A 23,421-nucleotide genomic window follows, 5' to 3' on the forward strand; every position below is an offset into this window, starting at 1 on the left:
TCATTATGTTTTTATACTGCTCTGTTTTTAATTGTTAGCTGCCTTAGTGGCCCTGACTGGAATAAAAGACATGACCTAAATTTTCTAAAGGAATAATCAAATAGTATATGTCGCCTATGAAAAGCTGATTGAGACTGTTCACAAACTAGCCGCACACCAAAAAGTACCTTAGAAATTATTTCAGAAAGACTTCTAATCAATGTTTTGTCAAAGGCTTTCACAGCCAGAATCAATAGGGTGTTGTGGGGTTTCCGAGTTGTATCTGGTCCTCTGAAGATGCCAGCCACAGATGCAGGTGAAACGTCAGGGGAAAATGCTACTGGAACACAGCCATACAACCTGGAAACCCTACAACACCCCAGACTTCTAATCTTTTTTAAAAAAATTAAAAATGATTCATTCATTAGCAGCTAGCATTCTGTGTGCAATCCAATAAGACTTGCCTAGCTTTGTAAAAATAGGAAAAAGACACAAATGCATGAGTCACGACCAACACTTCCACAAGAAATCACTGCAATACCCTTGTGGTCCCCAGCATTTGATAAACAGAAAATTGCATTGCTTACAAAATAAACTTGATTCTCACTGCATGATAAGTGATACTATCACTGATGGCTGTAGCAGAACACACAAAATAAAACCAACCACTGACAGGACTCACTAATGCTCAGCTTGGACATCATAAGCAAATCTCAGTTTGTGATAGACATGAATTTTTCCTTGTCACACATGTGCTGCCTGCAATCCCCCGTGTGACATGCCAAGATCAAAGGTCTTCTCCTATATCCATTCAGCTTGAAGGAGAACAAACTTTACAGGAAGTCCAACTTCCCATCTCTATTCACACTGCCTTAACTTATAAGTATGTCTGTCTGAGGCTTGAAAGGAAATCCATCAGGGAATAAAAAGCTGTTGATCCCTAATCTTCGCATAAACCTGCAAAGTATGAGAAGGGTGCTGCGCGAACGCTAAATCATGCGGAAAACAATCGCACCTGCTTGTTACCTACCAAGTCAGGTGGGATTTAGCTGGGTCTCCCAGGAAATAGCCCAGAGTCATAACCTATCTTGTTAGGGAACATGGTCTTTGATGTGATTGAACGGGGACTACTACTTTATCCCCGGCTGTGGTCTTTGAATGGGAATTGCTACTTTATGCCAGCTCCGCTTTTGGAAGATTTCCAGATTTCTCCAATATTTCCTTTTTTTCTGGTGATCCCTCAGACACCAGTGAGGCAAAAATTGAACCTCTAGAAGAAATTTTAACAGAAAAAAAATTCTGACAATATGATGTTGGCTGAGGGTCTTCCAACAAACGGTCACTCAGTTCAAGGCACAGCCACTTAAATTGGAGGAAGAATTCACCACACTGGAGTGTTGGAGACACCATATGGGATAAAAAAGTGGAAAATTATCACAGCCTAGGCATGGCTGCACACAGTCCAACCTGTTTCCCATCCCACCTCACCTTCAACACAGACCTGATTACATTGTCTCCCAAACTGGGATACATCTGGACACCTCTGATTCTTAATTGCCACACCAAAACACCATCAGAACACTAGCATATATGATAAAAGGACTTAGTTCCAAATGCTGGCACTGTGGAGACCAAGAGGCATATTATAGCCATATGTAGATAGAATGTGCAGAAGTGAAAAAATTTTGGACAATTGTATTGTTATATATCGAGAAGCTGGTGAAGATTAATATTGATTTAAATAATGACTTAATGTTCATGGGTGTAATGGAAGACAGAAGGGTGGATAAACAACATAGTTATATGTATAAAATAATGATTAAAGCAGCCCATGCAACAATAGCCTTGGGCTGGAAAGGAAAGGAAAGAAAAAATGGAGCACTTCAGAAATGCATGCTAGAGGTAACATGTCTGGGAACATGTGAGCACTTCGAGGATATTTTCTAAGGATATATTAACCAAAAATAAGAGCGTGGCAAAAAGCGATGTAAACAGAATGAAATTTTTGAAGATATGGATAATATACGTGGACTGGATGAAAGAAGCTAGAGTCAATGAAGAAATATGGGAGAAGAGGCTACAGAGAATGAACTTACTGATGTTTGTGCGACAAAGCGACAAACTATGGAGGAAGATGGAACAAGAGATATGTTGGAGAGAAAAGGGGGAAAATGTATTGTTTGAAAATGCAATGAAGAAGGAAATTATTATAAACTGTAAAATTCAAATGATACAATAAAAAAATTATATATATATATAAAAAAACCAAAACACAATCAGCCTTGTGGAGACCCTTGAGACTGAAGCATGTTTCACTCGATTGGAACTGATTTGTCCACTAGAGAACCAGAGATGGATTGGTTGGAGCGGCACATACGGTTGGTCTTCCATTAGGTTTAGTGGTGCCATATAGTCTCCCAGTTGCAGAACAGTTCCTTACATTCAAGATTTCATTTCTTCAGACAGAAGTAGAGAAAGCGGAAGTCCAGGGTTGTTTTCTATCTCCTTTCAGAACAGCGGGGAAAAAATTAATCATATGGTAGAAGATATTTCCACTGGAGGGCCAATTCTAGCAGCTGTTAGAAGTCTAGTTTCTGGGTAAATGTCGAGTTGGGAACAGGCACCATGCGCAGCATTTCTAGAACTCTCGTGTCATAGGATGTCCCTTCCTATTTATGATGAAATAATTAGAATCACCCTGGCAACAAACTAAATTTGAATGTCCTGACAGCCTGCCGGAGTACTGGCATCCCTACCATGAGTTCTGATGAGCTGTATGTTCATCATAGTGACCTGGGGAAGTTAAAAAGTGGTGAGAGAAAATGTTCTTGCTTGACTTTGTACTCTTTTATGGGGAGCCACACAGAGGGCTTTCTTTCCCATCTCTACCACAAGTGAAGTAATGGTCCTACTTAAATAGCAAGATGGGAAAAACCAACCTTGGATTTTTGGTACATGTCCCACTGCTTTGGCCAAATGTTTTGCCCAATTACAAACCTGGAAAACTTGGTCTAGTTAAGAAGGCCCTAGTGGAGGTACTGGCATTGCAAACCAAGTTGGCAGGCTTAACAAAATAGAGGTTCTGCCTAAAAAGGAATTTACTACTACTGCTCCTGTCAAAGTGGCAAAGATCCTATGGATCCTATAGGAGAAGGGTCATTTTATTGGGTCCTGAGATCAGAATAACTCACTCTCCTTCAGAAATACCACCTTAGAGATGACTGTCATTGTTGGGGCATCTACCACAGAGGGGTTTTTTTTTGGGGGGGGGGGCAAATTAAATGCAACATTTGTCACATATTCTCCATGGGACTGGCGTCCATATGCCAGCTGCTGGTCCCTATGTAGAACTGTCTTTAAAAGTACTGTGGGGGCACAATTCTGGTCAGAACAGTGGGGAGGAAGAGCTCCTGCCTCCCCTATGCCATCTTCCTAAACCAGTACCTAGGAGGGCATTATTTGCCCTACCACAACCACGTAGCAGAGCAAGTAGCATGCCACCAGCACCATTTGGGGTCAGGAAGAGGGCAGGAAGAATCCCTATGCCCCCACACTTCTGTACCAATCAGAATCAGGCCACTGCATCAGTTTTAGAGGAAGTTCATGGGGGGACCAACACCTGCAATATAGACGACAGTCACCATGGACAACACGCTTATACACTGGATAGAATCTCTGCTGGAAGACTGCAGGTGGTTCTGTAGGACACCCTGGATCAACCCTGCCTTCCTAAAAGAGAACGTGTGAGTTGAAGGGATCAGAGTGGGTCACGCCTGCATATGGAAGCCTTACGCTCATTCAGACCACCAGTTCATCTAACCCAGTATTGCCTACTCTGGTTGGCAGCAGTTCTCCAAACTATTTCAGAGACACCAACAACCCCCCGCCCAAGAGTTGCTAGCAGTCATTGCAGCGCTAGCCGAGACATACAAATCTACTAATTTGAAAACAGACGTTAATTTTTAATCTGGTGGAAACCCTCAAGCCTAAACCCAAAACTGATATTTACTCAGGATAAATATGTTTCTGTTTTAGTAGTCAGTTCAGCCTTGTCTTGGAAATATGGCTTTGCTTCTTTCCTGCAGGAATTTAATTCAGTGAAAGAAGACACTTAAAGCGGCAAAGTTTTGAGATTGAATCTCCATTATTAATGAATTAGCTACTGAACACTTACGTTGCAAACATTTAAATAATAAATGTAAAATCAAATTACATTAATAAAAATAACTGCTAGAAAGCCAAAGTATTTTTCCCGTATTTGTTTTTAATAAGCAGAAAGACTTTTTTCTACTGTTCGTTCCTAATGATTTTAAAGTGCAGTAACTATAACATATCATCAGATTTTTTTCTCCCTTCTGCAAACAACAGAACCTCAGACAACATGTTATAGCAGACAATTTCACAATTGGGGGAAAAAAGGATTAAGTCAAGTGGCATGTGTGTAGGAAAAGCACGTGTTCTCTATGTGCTGTCTGCCAAATGTTTTTAGAAAAAGGTTGGGGTCAGAAGAGGCTTTTGTTTGGCGAACTTATTGGCTGTGCAGATTTTTTTACAGTTGCTTTGGTCAGTGGCATACCGTCCATGGGGACAAGAAGTATCCCATTTCCCCTGGCGCATGCCATTTTGTTATATGGGGAGGCACCCGGTGCCAGGCCAGGAGCACCCAGCAGTCTCCTGGCCCAGGCCGGCTGCTGCCCTCCCCCCATCAGAGGCTGTGAGCAGGCACACCCCTCCGATAGAAGTGGGGGGTCGGCAGCAGCCGGCCTGGGGCGCTCTCGGCCCAGCACTGGCTGCTGCCGGGCCGGCTCCCAACCTCCATTGGAGGTGTGCGCCTGCTTGCAGCCTCTGATAGAGATGGGGGGGGCAGCACAGGTGGGGGGTTGCGCCCTCCGATAGAGGTGGGAGGGGCAGCAACAGCCGGCGCCAGGCCAGGAGCCTGCCTTGGGCAAGACCTTGTTTTTACACACATCCCCACCTCCTTTGGAGACTGGGGGGGGGGGGGATAAGGCCTTGTCACCGGCCGCGGTTTTATGCCGGTATGCCTCTGGCTTTGGCAATAACTGCCACCACAGCACACGGATCTTCACTATTACTGAAGGCAACCTGTGTGCATGCAAGACAATGCTTTAGAAAAATATGTTCAATTAAAAAGCATCCTGTTAGACAATTAATGCCTGAAACGTTGAAGTGTTACTATTACAGATGTGCCTAGCCCTGACATTCCGCGGTTGGCTCCACCTCCTGTGGTGTCCATTTTGTGGTTAAGCCCACTGCCACGGGTCAGCATTCCAAAGGCACCCACAGACTCAAAAAGGTTGGAGGTCCCCAGTTTAGGGGTTAGGGTGCCCTCTGCCAAGACCTAATGAGCTCAGTGGTCTTGTGATGTCTCCAGGAGGGAACAGGAGTTTGTGGCATCCAGTGGGTCTTTGTCTGCTTTGTATTATATTGCTTATTTGCGGTTTGCTAACCGCTGGAATGTGCAAGCTTTGATGTAACAATCTCCCCAAGCTGGTTAGTTGGAGACTTATCAGAATACCCTGGTGGGGAGGCAAGGCTGAGACAGCATGAAGAACCCACTGCTTGGCAATGGGGGTAGAAGGAGGGGCTGCTGCTTTTCTTACCGGGGGTTTTGAGGGTGAAAAAAGTCAGACTTGACAAAGATTTTCATAGTGCAACCTGCCTGATACGTCTATCAATAAATGAAATTCACTTTCAACTGACTCTGTTCATTGGGAGATCAAAGGAACACGACACCCACGAGGATTGAGGAGTCCAAAGTTCAAATCCCTGCCTGCCAATGAAACTCCTTGGGTGAATTTGGACCTCCCAGAGCAGTCTATCTCATGGGGATGTGGGCTCCTTCCGCACATGCAGAATAACGCACTTCCAATCCACTTTCAGGTCACTTTGCAGCTGGATTTTACTGTGCGGAATAGCAGAATCCACTTGCAAACAACTGTGGAAGTGGACTGAAAGTGCATTATCCTGCCTGTGTAGACGGGGCCATGGTGAGAAAAAAAGCAGAGAAGGGATGTACGCCACCTTGAATTCCTCGGGGGAAAGATAATCGAGGGAAAGATGATCCCTTATATATCTATGTATGTATATATAATGCAATTTAATTGGATTTGTTTTATGCTGCTACAGGAATTTACGGGTTTTTAATATTATTTATATCTATTGTTGTTTTATTGCTGAGATGGCCTTGTACACTGCTTAGAGCCCTTTGAGGGTTGAGCAGTCTATCAAGTTTGTTTGTTTAATTACTTAATTAATTAATTACTTACTTACTTACTTAATTAATTAATTAAGGAGGAGAAGGAGGAGTTTGGAAGAGTTTGGATTTATATCCCCCCTTTCTCTCCTGCAGGAGACTCAAAGGGGCTTACAATCTCCTTGCCCTTCCCCCCGCACAACAAACACCCTGTGAGGTGGGTGGGGCTGAGAGAGTTCCGAGAAGCTGTGACTAGCCCATGGTCACCCAGCTGGCGTGTGTGGGAGTGTACAGGCTAATCTGAATTCCCCAGATAAGCCTCCATAGCTCAGGCGGCAGAGCTGGCAATCAAACCCGGTTCCTCCAGATTAGATACACGAGCACTTAACCTCCTACGCCACTGCTGCTTATTAATAATAATAAGATGTACTACTAAGATGCACTACAGCACTGAAAATTGCTAAATTATTAGTTTATTCCTCCAACATCACTCAGTAGCAGTTCTGAAGGACAAAAACAGTGAGGTACTGTAGATGGCGGGAATCTGAGCAGCCCGGAAAAACTCAGCACACCTCTTTGGCTCAGATGGTTTAGCTGCCACTATTCATTACATCCAAACAAAATACCATGCGACCACTACTTTCTTGCAAAAAACTACTTACCGGTAATCTAAGCTTTGGTGATACATCCATATTCCTACCAAGTCAATGGAAGCACACTTCCCCCAGAAAGAAAGAAAATTCCTATGGTTTTTCTTTAATTCCCACTTCTTGCACGATCTGACAAACAAAATACTTTTTTCTTTTCTATACAGTAATTCTTTCTAAACTCCTGCTTTGAACTGATGGCAAGACAGCAATCCGAGGCACCTCTGCCACGAGAACCAAAAGACAACATCTATAATGCTGACATGAGTGAAGGATCATGCATGAGCTTTGTGTGCATAGCAATCCACAGTATGGCCCCTTCCACACACGCAAAATAATGCGTTTTCAAACCACTTTCACAACTGTTTGCAAGTGGCTTTTGCTATTCCGCACAGCTTCAAAGAGCACTGAAAGCAGTTTGAAAGTGCATTATTCTGCATGTGCAAAATGAGCCTAAGACACGTTTTGCTTTTAAATCAGGGCCACGTAACACTGTTTCCAATCAACCGCGAAGAAGTAGGTTTCACAAGCTAAAGCGCCTCATTTTGGAAGAGAACCACAAATCTGACCAAATTTCCAGTCTATGATCTCGTGAAAACAATTTGTGAAGAAAACCGTAACACGGCCTTCATCTGAGGCTAGCTGAGTCATGCTTCAGCAGAAACTATCAGCGCTGTGGGACCAACTCTGAGGAAAAGGCCTTATGGAAACACTACAGACAAGGCTAATGCAAGGTAAAAAAAACTGTCAGGCCAAAAAAAAACCCAGAAAAAAGAGTGAACAGCAACATCTTGCTCTTTGTCAGAGTAACACTGCGCTAACAGAAAGTCTCTTTACACATTTCTAATCCAGCTGTATTTCATTTCCTAGTTCATTATTCTCAAGCTTATTTGGCAAAGATATTATATCGAACCTCCCCTTTTGAAGATTGGTATACAATCTATTCTTGTACTTATTCCAAAAACTCCTTAATTACATAATTTGCATGATACGAAACATGTTGCCCCATTCTACATCCCTTTAGGATAACATATAGAAGAAGAAGAGTTGGATTTATATCCCCCCCTTTCTCTCCTGTTAGGAGACTCAAAGGGGCTTACAATCTCCTCCCCGCCCCCCGGCAACAAACACCCTGTGAGGTGGGTAGGGCTGAGAGAGCTCCAAAGAACTGGGAGTAGCCCAAGGTCACCCAGCAGGCATGTTTTGGAGTGCACAAGCTAAACTGGTTCACCAGATAAGCTTCCACAGCTCAAGTGGCAGAGCGGGGAATCAAACCCGGTTCTCCAGATTAGGGGGCACCTGCTCTTAACCACTACACCACGCTGGCTCTCACAGAAGTCAATAAGCATCACTGCTACATTTAATTTCATTTCAAAGGTCCATTCCTCTTACCTGTAGAAACTTTTTCACATCAGCAATAATATCTCTAAAGACGAGCTGATCTTTTTGAACGTCAAACCAACCCAACTTTGTGATCTTGGCAATTACTTGCACAAGAGCTTGGATCACAAACAGGGCCAGCTTTGGCCGAGATGCTACATAGTTCAGTATGTAGTTTCCTGTGGCAAAATACAAAACATTAATTCAAAATTACTTCATGCTTAATATACTCATCAATTTGTATTCTACACTGCCCTTGTAAAATATGTCATAGGTCCAGAGCTCTCAAAAGTGTGTATATCTCAGAAAAAGATGTTAGGATGGTCAGTTGAGGTGCTTTCGCATTAGAATATAGTCCCAAACGAATATGAGAATTATCATTCATTGTTACACACTGCCTTGGTCAAAATCATTCTTTTGTACATTATTGATCATGGCGCTTTGATACAAGAGCACTTATAGCTCATTGAACAACTATCACCCGTACTTGCCTTGTGCAAACTGCAGGGCTCGGTGGGCACTAGGACCCAGGCGGAGCATTCTACAACAAAGAAGGTCCAGCATGTTGAGTCTTGTGGTGGAGGAATATACAACCCTACTAACATATTTTCCTGAGACAGATGACAGCAATGCTTTATCACTGCTTCATTGCAGATGCTAATACAGCTATTGTACTGGCACTATGACAACTCCAAAACAACGTTTCAACAAGTCTACCAACAGATTTTCTCCCTGCGTGGATTCCCACAGAAGATACATCAGAGATACCGTTCTGTATATTAATTCCGATTCCTTCTTGACCACAGTGCTGCGATTATGGTACTAAAACCACAGCCAAATAGAAACCAGGCCAGGTCACAGTTTGATTATTTTTTTATCTGTGTAACTGGGTTGGAGCCAGACATTCCTTTCTGCTCACAAATCAATCGTTCCCTACATCAGAGGGAATCTTCTGTACATCAGAGGGAATCTCTGAATCTAACCCATTCTAGATCTGTTCACTTCGGAATTTCATACAGATAAGGCATTAGGGGAAACGTACCAGATTTCATATCTACTTGTTCTTTGTTGAGGCCACCAAGATCGGTCATCTTCTGTCACATTCAACATTCTAACAAAACCGGTTTTGACTGGTTTGATGACGCATTGTGTTGTGGTTTTACATTTTCTTATCAACTGAATTCTCAATATGGTAAAATCCATGCATACTTAAATCTTGAGACTGGAATCATGTACAAACGGGACAGATCTTTTGACAAACTTGGTAAAAGCCCCAGGTTTGCAGAAAAAATCTGAAGTCTAAAACACCCACACCCACATATTGTGGGTTAACTCCCCAAAATTATACAAGCACCACCTTTAACTTTAGAAAATAAATGCCTTCTGTGGCTGTTGCTAGTTAACTACAATAGAATAGTATTGTAGTTAACTAGTAACAGCCACAGAAAGCATTTTGCAAGCTGAAATCTTAGGCTCGTTCCGCACATGCAAAATAATGGACTTTCAAACGGCTTTCAGTGCTCTTTGAAGCTGTGCGGAATGGCAAAATCCACTTGCAAACAGTTGTGAAAGTGGTTTGAAAACGCATTATTTTGCGTGTGTGGAACGGGCCTTAGTTTATATCAGTAAAAGACAAGGGAAGGAGGCAGAGCCAGTTATAGGGCTGTTTTGATTTATCAGGGCCAGGTATGAAAATTTGTACCACATGATCTCCTTGACTCACTCAGGCCTCACTGCTCAATAGCAGCCACTACACAAAAGCAAGAGTGGTACATTGGATAGAATTTCAGGTTGGCGTCTCATAGTCTCAGGTTCAAATCCCAGAGTGACCCTGAGCACGTCATACATTTTTAGCCTAACTTACCTCGCATAAATTTAAAATATAAAATATAAATTTATTTATTTATTTTATTTATTATTGCATTTTTATACTGCCCTTACAACACTAACAAACAGACAATAAAACAAGATAAAAATAAATTAAGGCTTAAAATGCAGAATTCAAAAGCAAACCTTATTTAAGTTTAAAAATAGATGGCATCCACAAACTATTAAAACCTCTCCTCTTAAGAGAGGGACAGTGGGTCTAGAGTGTTTCTCAGCATGTTTGTTTCGGGCACCCACATCAGCGGCTGGTCTCCCCAAAGGCCCGGTGGAAAAGCTCAGTCTTACAGGCCCTGCGGAACTCATTGAGGTCCCGGAGGGCCCGGACAGCTGGAGGGAGAGCATTCCACCAGGCAGGGGCCAGGGCCGTGAAAGCCCTGGCCCTGGTGGAGGCCAGCCGCATCATAGAGGGGGCGGGGATCACCAGCAGATTGGCCTCCGCAGAACGCAGAGACCGGCGTGGGACATATGATTGTTGTGAGGATAAATAGGAGGAGAATGATGTAAACTGCTTTGGATCGCCATTGGGGAGAAAGGCAGAGCGTAACCTATGGTGCAGGGGCAGATGGGAATTGGGGCTGATAGGAATTGTGGTCCATGAACATCTGGAACACCACAGGTTGGCCACCGCTAGCATAAGTAAATAATTAACAAATATAGCTGAAAATTAGGGGCAAATATAAGCATGGTTAGTGGATAGGAAGGAAGCATAGTCAGTAAGTAGGAAGGAGACAATGAAACAGGGGAAGGTGAAGACACAGGAGTTCCAAAGAGGACTGAAAAAGGAAATAGTGTGGGAAGGTAGACACAGGTGTAAATGAGGTGCCATTCACAAGTCCTTGAAGATCTTCTACCATGGGACCAGGACCAGCCTGGCAGCAGGCATGAAACCACCAGACCTCAGTTTTCCCAAGAAGAAGCTGCCAGTGAAAGGGAAGCAGGGAAAGAAATAAAGCTAAGTTGACTGGTAGGTTGGAAGGAGAGAAGGAAGCAGGAGAAGATGAGACCACAGAGGGGCGCTTAGGGAAGGGAAAGAGGAAATAGTGGGGGGATGAGATGCCCCCTGCAAGTCCTTGTGCGACCCCTACTAGTAGGACATATTTTACATTCCACTGCATTTTAATTTTGCCTATATATTTTTTCTTTTATTGCATGTATTTGCTTTCCACTAAGCTGTCCTAAAAACTCTTGCCAGCCATCACTTTCTAATACTGTTTGGATAATGTACTTCTAAGTTGAAGCTGGAATGCCCTTAAGATAAACAGCAAATAACCACATGTAGACCAAGCCAGCTCCGTGTGTTAATGGCATTGGCTGTAAAAGCAGGAGATCTCCAGCTTCCACCTGGAGGCTGGCAACTGTAATTCAAGACCACGTCTTCATTTAGTTGTTTGAACAATCAGAAATCTACAGACTTCCCTCTGTGATACACCTCTGAAGATGCCAGCCACAGATGCAGCCGAACCGATAGGAACAAGATCCACCAGACCACAGCCACACAGCCCGGAAAACCCACCAGAACCGGAAATCTCAGACGTTTGCTATGATAAAATCATGGCTGACGTATGGTATCAATTAGCCTCTGACATTATTTTGGAAACAGAAGATAACAAGTCATCTAAGATATGACATTTCAGATGATCAATTACTTACAATTTCTTAAGGGAAAAAACAAGCAATACTTACTGATGTCCATTCTTTGCTGAACAGGTAAAGGAGTTGTTTTGCATACAAGTTTGGAGAGGCATGTTGCTGCCAAAAGCTGAGCATAAGATGTCTAAGAGAAAACAAATGCTCTATTATTTATTCAGTAAATTTATATTCCTCCTTTTCATCATCATTCATTTCACTTCCACGCAGGCTATTTGCCCCATGATCAATGTGGTTGGGAAAGGTTTTTTTTCCCTGCTTCCCTACAGAACTGTGGTAGACCTGTGCAGTTCAATGGTTTTCCTGGCTTCTCTCCAGGGAAATTCTTTCTCAACAAAACCACTTTGCTCCAAAGTTTTGGAAAGATCACAGTAAAGCCTAGATCAGTGGTGGCGAACCTATGGCACGGGTGCCAGAGGTGGCACTCAGAGCCCTCTGTGGAGCACTTGGCAGCACCCACAGAAGTTAAGATCATGTGGGGAGGGGCGAAGGGTGCCCCCATACATCTAGGCTGGCCTGGGCCGCTGGGCACGACACGTAAACAACCCTGTTAAGTGCTTTAAACCCCACTGATTTTCATGGGAACTAAAGTGCAATCCTTTACCTGGGAGTAAGCTGGGTTGCTGGCAATGGGGCTTGCTTCTAAACCCTTCTAGGGTTGTGATTCACCCATTTGAAGTGTTGCACGGTTGCTTCAAAGCAAAGACACCGACTACCACCAAGCTTACTCCCAAGTAACGCGCACCTTGGAGCCAACCGTTTTTTCTAAATTAAAACCTCAGTATTCAGGTTAAATTGCCGTGTTGGCACTTTGCGATAAATAAGTGGGTTTTGGGTTGCAGTCTGGGCACTCGGCCTCGAAAAGGTTCACCATCACTGGCCTAGATAGCTGCCATATGGGTAGGACAATTCGGATTTTCCTTTCAACCTAGCAGTCATTTTCCCTAACCTTGTCCCTTAAACCTTACTTTCTCCTGAGGGGGGCTCTTTTAAAAATAAGCATTAGAATCGATATAACATTATATGGATGTAAAATTACATCAATATGCATACCAGAGTCCTAGAATTCCCAGGCTTCATTAAAAAAAATAACAGGTTGTAAGGGCAGCATTTTTTGTAATAATTTTTTTTATTTTCTCAACGTTAAAAACACATACCATCATATACTTTCACATCTACCATTACATCAATACAAAATAAAAGCTAAAAATACAAAAAAGAACACAAAAATCAATACATAAATTTTACAATAACTAAACACAATCCCTTATAACGAACTAAACTAAACACCACAAAACCATATGACTTCCTGCTATCTCGTTGTCGAATTCTACTCCGTTCTAGATTCATGCATCTATATAAAATGAAACAATTTATCAACTACACACAGTATCATAGCTAATATGCCAATTCATTCTGCCGTTTTCTTTTAGATCTCAAATCCTGCAATTATTTCTCCTCTACCAATTTTTTTCAATAGATAATCTGTAAAAGATTTCCAGTTTTCTGCAAACTTTGGTATATCATCTCCCAGTAGAAAAACTTCAGGTTTTTTCACCGTTGTTATTTCTATTTCTTTAAGTATCATGTCTCAAAAGGATTTAGCCCAGGGGTAGGGAACCTGCGGCTCTCCAGATGTTCAGGAACTACAATTCCCATCAGCCTCTGTAAGCATGGCCAATTGACCATGGTGGTAGGGGCTGATGGGAGTAGTCCCTAGGCTGTCCTGGAGTTCCTGGGAGCCATCTGTATACAACCACCACAAATGACAAAAGAACCCCTCAAGTTTTTGACATTTCCAACAATTATTTGATATACCTTTATACATTTTTGCCAGTTTTTTTGGCGTCAGATACCATCTATACATAATTTTATAATAATTTTCTTTCAGATTATAACATGCTGTGAACTGGAAGGACAGCATTCAAAGGCATTATCTTCTACCTGAAGTGATATTCTATTTCCTCAGCCCTTTCCATTTTAAATGTAAATAAGGTCTTAAGCACCAAATTCAAAGGCAGCAACAAAAGTGAAACAAACTTCCTATGATATCATCTAAGGTCTAGACATCATCCAATTACAGCCTCGTAATAACATCCTGCTATTTGTATTGAGTTGTATTCATGCATTTTGATGGAATATCCAGACAAATCTTGAACTGGCAGGGCAAGCACATAAAATGCTCAGGTCTGAGAGCATCAACAGCGATCCCTGCCAGCACTGCATGATGTCACCAAGGATCACAGCAACACAATCCCAGCAATACAGTGCTTCTGTCACACCTGAAAAACTTAAAATTAAAATAACTTAAGGGTTTGCTCTTGTATGATAGAGTAACACATCTAGATTGGGAAATACTTGGGAGACTGGAGGTGGAGCCTAGGAAGGGAAGGATTTGGGGAGAAGAAGGACCTCGACATGGTATAATGCAGGGGTCTGCAACCTGTGGCTTTCCAAATGTTCATGGACTACAATTCCCACCAGCCCCTGCCACTTGGTCATGTTGGCAGGGGCTGATGGGAATTGTAGTCCATGAACATCTAGAGAGCCACAGGTTGCAGACCCCTGGTATAATGCCATAGAGTCCACCCTCCGTTTTCTCCAGGTAACTGATCTTGATTGTCTGGAGATCAACTGTAATAGCACGAGATCTCCAGGTACCACCTGGAGCATCAATGTTCATTCCCTGTTAACTGGAAGAAGGAGTGATTTTTGCCTAGGGTTTCCCACAAGCATACAGAGGGTCAGAGGCGGAGCTTCCACAAGGCTGCCTGGGGATAAATGCCCCAGGCGGCTGCCGTTCCCCTCACATGGGTGGGCTCCCGAAAATCACCCCCATACCCTTCCTCCTTCCCCCCTCGAGCCAGCCTGGCTCTGTTCAGGACCGCTGCAGCCTAAGGCAAGTGGGGCAGGGGGCACCAGGAGCAGGTGTTACCCCAATGCCTCTGCAGAAGGTTCTTTTCTTTGCTAGCAACTACCATGCTCTGTTCTAGTTTTTGGCACAGGCCCACCAAATCTACCCTTAGAGGGTACACAGCATGATGACAAATGACACTTTATTGTCAAAGGCTTTCATGGCCAGAATCAACTAACTGTTGTGGGTTTTCTGGGCTGTGTCACTGTGGTCTGGTAGTTTTTGTTCCTCACATTTTGCCTGCGTCTAAGGCTGGCATCTTCAGAGCTGTGTCATGGCAAGGTGTGCTTCTCTTACCATAACATGGCTCTGAAGGTTCCAGCCACAGATGCATGCAAAACAACTCCTTTACCTCATTGGGCAAAGAGACGCAGTATTAGACGTGCAACTGCATTTAATTTATACTTGAAGGAAGAGAAGGAAGATTGAGGAATGTTACTAATCTTCAGTTTGGACCAAGCGGAGATCAAAACATATGGAATCCTTTAGGCCCTTAACTGATTCTTAAAAACAGAAGAACTGGTGAGAGATGCATTAAAACCCCTATTTTGGCTGCTTGGATAATAATGACGCACTTTCCACTGGAATGGTCCTCAGCGACTAATTTTAATCCTCTTCAGCGTTAGCTCTGAATCATGGCTGTTTCTGGTCTTTGGGCAGGGGCTGACTGGCTATTTACTTGTGGGGAAATGTCTCAGTGGGCCACTGCCTCAGGAGGCCACTAGTGACCAAAAGCAAGCAGAGACGAGCCCAAGCAACTCTGCCAAGGACCACTGGGCTCAGACCCCTTATCAACAAAAGCAGCTGCACTGCTTCCAACTTGGTGGGAGTGAGGGGGATGATGCAGCCAATGCCCACTGTCAGCTTCAGCAGAGTTTAAAGCACAGCAGGGACTGCTCAGCTCGGCTTGCTCCAAGGCCCTCTTCACTTCTCAGTCCCGCCGTGTCTCTGGGCCTGGTCCTTTGTGATGGTGACTGCCAAGGGGCAGCAACTGGAACTTACACTCCCTGCAGCCTGCCTGCACTTACTAGAAATGGAGGACAGGGCCAGAAGACCCGATTTGCACCTCTGAGGCAACACGCTGGACAGCTACTGCAGATATCAGTGTTGAGCTCCGGGGTAAGGGAGCCTCAATTGCGACTGGTCCGGCCCAGGCTTTTTCCAACATTACTGGCTTCATTCTGGACGTTCAGTCAGTAAATCAAAGAACCTGAAATTGGCTCAATTTTACCCAACTAAGGGAATCCAGCTGAACATCTAGATGTCTCTTGATTCTGATACCACCTCTGTCCAGTTCAGACGATAAATGAAGCACACACGAGGAAGAAGACACCTTACGATAAACGAAGAACCCACAAGGAAGGCAGAATTTCACGGGGGTCCTCCCTAGCCATCGGCAACAAAAGAGGTGATTTATTTCAATGCGTAGATTTAAATTTGCTAGATCATAGCATTGGAACTGAATCGGGCCATTCCTCTGAATCAAACTATATCTTGTCAATAGGAAGCAGACCAAACACCTCTCAGGAGAATATACATTAATACACTTCTCTTGTATTAACGATTGTGTCCATTTTTACCCTCATGGATTTATACCTCACACGTAACACTAAAAATCTAGACCGAAAGGAACAAAACAGTTCAGAAAGGTGTTTTACCAAAGTGATGTAGATTGTGGTCTACAGTACTGTGTATAATTCATACGGTGTTGCTGTGTGATCCTACTATGTCATTTCTGCATGGCCTATTCTGTACAACACAAATATAACATCTTGCAGACATTTTAAAAAGAACTGTTTTGGCTTTTTTTTTGTCCGCATGGTGCGGGGGGGGGGGGAGTGTTCCAGAGGAAATTGGGGTTTTTTGCCCAATTCCCCTCACCCCACCAGCTATCACTTTTGGCTTGTGAGCAGCTCACGGCCACCATTTTCTGCCGCTTCAGGGTTCTCAGTGCTGCCCGCCATTTCCAGAATGTACCCCCGGATGTTTCCTCTCCTTGCAGCTCATCTGGCTGCCATTTCAGTGTTTAAAGGACATGAATAAAATTAGTTCAGTGGTTCCAAACCTATGGCATGGGTGCCAGAGGTGGCACTCAGGGTCCTCTCTGTGGGCACGTGCAAACAGAGTCACCACTCCCCCCCACAGACACACACACGTAGGCTGGCCTGGGCCGCTGGGCTTGATTATTAGCATTAAACCTAAGACCTAGTTTTGGGGAAGCAGTGTAGGTAACCCTGTTAAGCGCTGTTAAACCCCACTGATTTTCATGCGAAGAACTAAAGCACAATCCTTTACCTGGGAGTAAGCTCGGTTGCTGGCAATGGGGCTTGCTTCTGAGTAAACCCTCCTAGGTTGTGATTCACCCGTTGGAAGAGTTGCACGGTTGCTTCAAAGCAAAGTCACCGACTACCACCAAGCTTACTCCTGAGTAACGCACGCCTCAGAGCCAACCGTTTTTTCTAAACTAAAACCTCAGTATTCAAGTTAAATTGCCGTGTTGGCACTTTGCGATAAATAAGTGGGTTTTGGGTTACCATTTGGGCACTCAGTCTCGAAAAGGTTCACCATCACTGGTTTAGACTGTCGATCCCGCACTTTTCCTTTTTTTTGTTTCTTTCCATGAGAAATCTTCAAAGTTACAAAGATACGATATGAGAAGCAGCAGCTCTTCTAGTTACGTACCACAACTTTAGGCCCTCTTCTTTCCAACCTAAGGAAACGTTCTGTTCCATATAATTTTTAATCGAACACTGCCACATGTAAAAAGCAAAAAAATGTACTGACACAGACAGACCTCAGCTCTGACATGTGGCCTTCTAACAAGCACAAAGGAACATGTATTCCATTACAAAGTTTTCAAACACTTACTGTTCCTTGTTCCAGTAGCAGCTGACATTGGCTGAGACATTCAGGACTGTTAATAAGCTCCAGGAGCACCTTCTCCGCTTGTATTCGCTGAGCTAAGTCAGTCCCCTCATAAAGCTGTTTACAAAGAACTTCTAGTTCTGCCAAACTCTGCTGAGGAGGGGGAAAAAAATCTGACATTAAGATCAATTTATTCTCCCCTTCCATAGCCCTACGTTGCTTGACATTTTCAACAATGATAAACAGTAACCTGTTGATGGTAACACAAACAAAAAGGTGCGGATCAGATCACTGGCCTAGTTCAGCTCTGTCTCCTGCAACTGCAATTCAGGGGAGAGAAAGTATTACCTAGCACCTAAGAACATAAGAACATAAGAACATGCCTGCTGGATCAGACCAGAGTCCATCTAGTCCAACATTCTGCTACTCGCAATGGCCCACCAGGTGCCTTTGGGAGCTCACATGCAGGAGGTGAAAGCAATGGCCTTCGGCTGCTGCTGCTCCTGAGCACCTGGTCTGCTAAGGCATTTGCAATCTGAGATTACCTGAGTGGCTTTAACTGCAGGTGACAGGGATTTAGGCCAAGATTTCGTGGTTGCAAAGCTAATGCTCAATAACTTGTAAGAATCAGAGTCTAATACTCATGTGCATTTATTTATTTACTTCATGTATACCCTGCCTTTCCCCCCAGTGGGGGCCCCAACGAGCTTACAGCATTCTCCGCTCTTCCAATTTAACCTCACAACAACCCTGTGATGTAGGCTAGGCTGAGAGAGTGTGACTGACCCAAGGTCACCCAGCAACCTTTTGTGGCCAAATGAGGTTTGAACCTCTTTCAAATCCAGTACTCTAATCACTGTATCAAAGTGGTAAAATATGATTGAATGCTACTTACCAACACCAGAATACAGACAACGCATGAATTTTTCCCAGCCTATTGCAGCGTGATGGTCATTTCAACCCAAGTCCTTCCACTCCCTTCTCAAAAATAATTCACAAATCACGCTGGGAAAATCCCCTGGCCACTGAAGGGTCACATGCAACAAAAACAGAGGGCCTATATCTATCTGCTGCAAAACGCAAGCGCCTGTTCCAATGATTAAATTTCCTTGACAACTGAGATCAGCAGCTCTTTTTCCCCACCTCAGCGAGCAAGAAGGGACGACAAAGTTAACAGTGAGAATCAATATTTTCAATGCTGTGTTTGATCTCTGTCATTTATTTTGCAGTTGCCAAGAGAGGATGGCAATTTAGTTTTCACCTGGCTTCTTACTTGAGAGCCGGATTACAGGACAATCTGTGCCAGACAGACAAGGACGAAACACAGGTTACTGGTTGAGCAAAACACCTGTAACTGTTTGAGCAAAACACCTGATTTGTTTTTCTTCCCTGACTGAGGAGCACAGGATAACAAGGAGAAGAATGATGCTGATATGCTGAGAAAACATGTGTTCACACCACAAAATTCATTCCGTTCCCATCTCCTGTGAGTACCACTGAGACCACCAAGACGTTGAAGAAATCTGGTTACAATTCAAACGAAGATAAATGTCTGCAGAGTTGCCTCCAGCCTAGGACTTTGCTGAATGCTTCCTGTTTCCTTTCTTCAACACAACAATCCCCCCCCACCTCCCAAGAACAAGTTAACGTTGCTACTCAACTTCATTTGAACAGCTCCAGAAGGAATGGCCAAATGTAAAACAGGGCTGACACACCCAACTCTGCTCCAAGAAAGTCAATCACATTTTCCCTAAATAGCTGAAGGCCGTTTGCATGTTCACAAATGTACACAATTAGCAACTATCCCTGGGCACATTGGTTGTATTTTATTTATTTATTTATTATCAATTTTATATACCGCCCCTCCCCCAAAGGACTCTGGGCGGTGCACAGCATAAATTAAAACAACACTAATGAAGAAGAAGAAGAGTTTTGGATTTATATCCCCCCTTTCTCTCCCGTAGGAGACTCAAGGGGGCTTACAATCTCCTTGCCCTTCCCCCCTCACAACAAACACCCCGTGAAGTAGGTGGGGCTGAGAGAGCTCCGAGAAGCTGTGACTAGCCCAAGGTCACCCAGCTGGCGTGTGTGGGAGTGTACAGGCTAATCTGAATTCCCCAGATAAGCCTCCACAGCTCAAGTGGCAGAGCTGGGAATCAAACCCGGTTCCTCCAGATTAGATACACGAGCTCTTAACCTCCTACGCCACTGCTGCTCCTGGAGCACTGGAGCATATAAACAAATACAATCACACATAATATAGGCTCCACTACACATAACATTAAAAACCCCATGAAAACAGCATGCCATACAAAAATGTTGGCGTCCAGCTTTAAAATCTTCATAAAAAACCCTCCCAGAAAAGGAAAGGAAACGAGGGCCCCATAGATGTTAAGGGGCTCAGGAGGTAAAGGAGAATAGAAGGAAAAACAAAAGGAGGGGGTGCACATCAGCGCCCCCCCCCCCCCAAAAAAAAGCCCGGTGGAACAACTCGGTCTTACAGGCCAGGCCCGTGGACAATGGGTCCATGGCAGCCAGGAAGACTCAACATGAAACACCCCTTTAAAAAATGAATTTAATATGACAATTTATGAAGCATTTTTCTCTCCATATATGCAAAGCAATAACGTTTTATCGCATTATTATTACACAATAAAATCTTTATTTTTCTTATCTTCTCCCAAGTACCGCTGCCACCTCCACTGTAAACATACCATACCTAAGTGAGATAAACCTGGCCTGTATAGGCAGCGGGATGGGATGGGATGGGAGTCTGTACACTCCAGGCTGCAAGCAGAGAGTATTTTTGAATGCTCCCTTATGTTTTAAAAGGACTTTTCCCCTCAATTTGAGCACATCAGGAGAATTGTTCTATTCCAACCTATTCTGTGAAGTGCTAATTTTTCTACTCAAAGGGAACTTTCTATGTAAGAGAGAATTCAGCAATGCGTTTCACTCAGCAGCAGTCTGAAATAGTGCCCGCCCTGCCAGCAATTCATTCTGATATATGTACACCTGGATGAGGTGGTGCTACAAATTCCAATCCCTTCTCTGCCATGGAGGTGACAGGCCTTGGTCACCAACTTCCTGCTTAGAGGAATGTGAAATACCACAAACGAAGAGCCCTTGGGATGTGGGGGAGGGGGGGGAATCTAAAGAAGTACTTAGTGATGATCATTAAAATTATTTTGCACCACCACCAGAACTTAATCATGGATAATAAGAGGAAAAGAAAGGTCATTTCCCCACTTACCATCGACCACCTTTGCTGCACGCTACTCTCCAGCGCGCGTCATTTCTGCGTGGCGGCGCTCGGGCTTCCCCACAACCCGGCTCTGCAGCGAGGTCACTGCAAAAAAAAGCGCCCGTTTTGTTAAGCGCCAGGAATGACGCGGCGCTGAGGGGAAGCGCTGAGGCAGCACAACAGCCGTCAGGGCTGACTTCTGCATTGTCGGCACCCTAATAGGTAAAGGGGAGTGCTCGGCTTGGGACTCTCAAAGGCGCCATTTAAGCGGCGAGAGTAGCGCACAGCAGATGGTAAGTGGGGAAACGACCAAAGACAGCCACAAGCCCACAGAAAATTCCTGTGTGACTTTTGCAACACACACCAAAAAGGGAGAAAAAAGGAATAAGTTAAAATAAGCATCAAGGCTTCCTCTTACCAATAAGGTGAACTAGCAGTTGCCAATAAGCAGTCTCCAAAATGCAGTGATGTTTATTAGATTGGATAGTTTTAACTGGAGGTTAGACAGATCCATAGAGAACTATCAGCAGCTGCTGGCTATGACAGCCAAACGTAACCCACATGTTGAGGATGAAAACTGCCATCCCCTGCAAGCCCTGCCTGTGAGTTCTAGAGGCCCCAAGCCAGCCAAATGGACTTTGGTCTGATCCTCCAAAGCAGATCTTGTATTTTCAGGTAGAAGTAAATGAAATTCTGCCAGCGGATTCTTGCTAACATATATGTGAGTACATTATTTCACTGAAATATACTGTCAAATAAATATTTATACACATATACTTTTAAAAGTCACTACTTATAACAAAAGACCCGCAAGCAGCCAAATCAAAAAGCACTGACATGCTAGCTCACCAGGACAAAAGCCATTTCACCCAGTCCTTTCCTAACATACTACCTAGCCCACAAACATACTAATCATTAAAGTGACTGTTAGCGCAGTCCTTATTTACCCAATTAAAATGACACTGCTAATATTGCAGCCGTATCTTCCCAGTGCTACCAATCAAGGCCATAATGCACATACAGACTAATGGTCACTGAACCAAATTAGGGGACATTATTTATAACGCACTTTCAACTTCGTTGTTCCCAAAGTAGCATAAAAGATTGGACCAACAGATTAAATTTTATAAACTGCACCAACAATAAATACAACAATAGTCCAATAAAGGAAGCCAGCAGGAAAGAATATTAAACTATATACTGCCAGACCTTGATAGCTTAAAAAGACTTAGCAGAACAAAGGTATTTCTTATTCTTCTGGAAGGGCTGAATGCATGAGAGGCGGGTTTCTTTAGAATTTAACAAAACAAGAACCACCAACTCTAAGAAGGCACTGTATATAACAGAAGTCAATACAGCTTTTCTTGGCAGTTGAATCCATATCAGGGACTAGATCACATTTCTTGATATGAAGCAGGTAGATAGGAAATTATACCCCAGAGCCATGCTGTCTAGGGAACTGAAGGTTAAAACCAGCACCTTGAAGTTGGTCCACAAATAAAATGAAAGCTGGGAAGTTCTGAGATTGTCACTTAACCCCTACAAACAGGCCACAGTTGAGCAATCCTGAATGGTCTTCAGCAAGCTTCACATTCGCAAGATCCTAGTCACTCCTAGAGCAGAAGTGGCATAGTGGCTAAGAGCAGGTGCACTCTAATCTGGAGAACCGGCTTTGATTCCCTGCTCTGCCACTTGAGCTGTGGAGGCTTATCTGGGGAACCAGATTAGTGTGTGAACTCCAACACATGCCAGCTGGTTGACCTTGGGCTAGTCACAGTTCTTTGGAGTTTCCTCAACCCCCCCCCACCTCACAGGATGTTTGTTTGGGGGGGGGAGATTGTAAGCCCCTTTGAGTCTCCTTACAGGAGAGATAGGGAGGGGGTATTAATCCAAACTCCTCCTCCTCTTCTTCTTCAAAACTAGAGGAATGCAGTCCTGATCGATCTCTGCAAGGTCACATCCAGGAACATTCACATAGAGCCTCTAAAGCAAGGTGTGTCCATTGTCTTCTGGCGCTAAGCCCAGATGGGAATTACCATGGATTCATCAGGCCCCATCTGCCTGGCAGGCATGCCAGCAGGGACTGATGGGAATTGTAGTCCATGAACATCTGACGTGCCAGAGTTGGGACATCCCTGTAAAGTTTGTCTCCCTGAGTGGTGATTGCATTCAAGAGAGATAGACTCTGGCATACATCATTATAGGCTTCATCCAACCAGCTTTTCTGTGTGAAAACCAGCTTTTTCCAGTAAAAAGGGAGGAGGAGTCCTCTTTGACAACCACAAAAGACTATGATGGGGATCACAGGACCCTCATGAACAAAAGTTTACAATAGGCTCCAGTAAGATGGAGAATTGTGGGAGATTCCGCACAGCCCTAAAATGGAATAAGGAGGCAAAAAACCTCATTTGGGGAACAGGGGTTTGCACAGAACACTCTCCCAAAACAGGCTTAGAGAGCCCAACCCGGGTTAAATGAAGATTGCTAAACAAGCAATTCTTTTTCCCATAACCCGGGTTTCAAACACTTCCTGCTTGCCTATGCGAACTACGGCAGCAGGAAGCATCCAATTTCCCCTTTTCCATACACCATTTGAGTGGCTTCTCTAGAGGAATGGCAGCCGTCATGTTCAGAGGGGGGAGAT

The 23,421-nt window shown here is 43.9% G+C and overlaps 1 protein-coding gene across 4 annotated transcripts in view; it reads right to left on the reverse strand.

Annotated features, from left to right (window-relative positions):
- Positions 1-23,421, reverse strand: part of RANBP17 (RAN binding protein 17) — a 265,770-nt gene that overhangs the window by 239,195 nt on the left and 3,154 nt on the right. For 3 of the 4 annotated variants that reach the window (XM_048500116.1, XM_048500098.1, XM_048500125.1), the window contains exons 2-4: positions 17,537-17,686; positions 11,791-11,881; positions 8,233-8,399 (exon numbers count right to left, since the gene is read on the reverse strand). In XM_048500116.1, coding sequence (XP_048356073.1) covers positions 8,233-8,399; positions 11,791-11,881; positions 17,537-17,686 — 408 coding nt within the window. The remainder of the gene's footprint in view (positions 1-8,232; positions 8,400-11,790; positions 11,882-17,536; positions 17,687-23,421) is intronic. The other variant, XM_048500108.1, reaches the window with a different exon arrangement.

This window comes from Sphaerodactylus townsendi, linkage group LG01 (genome assembly GCF_021028975.2).
Source record: "Sphaerodactylus townsendi isolate TG3544 linkage group LG01, MPM_Stown_v2.3, whole genome shotgun sequence".
Lineage (NCBI taxonomy): Eukaryota > Metazoa > Chordata > Lepidosauria > Squamata > Sphaerodactylidae > Sphaerodactylus > Sphaerodactylus townsendi.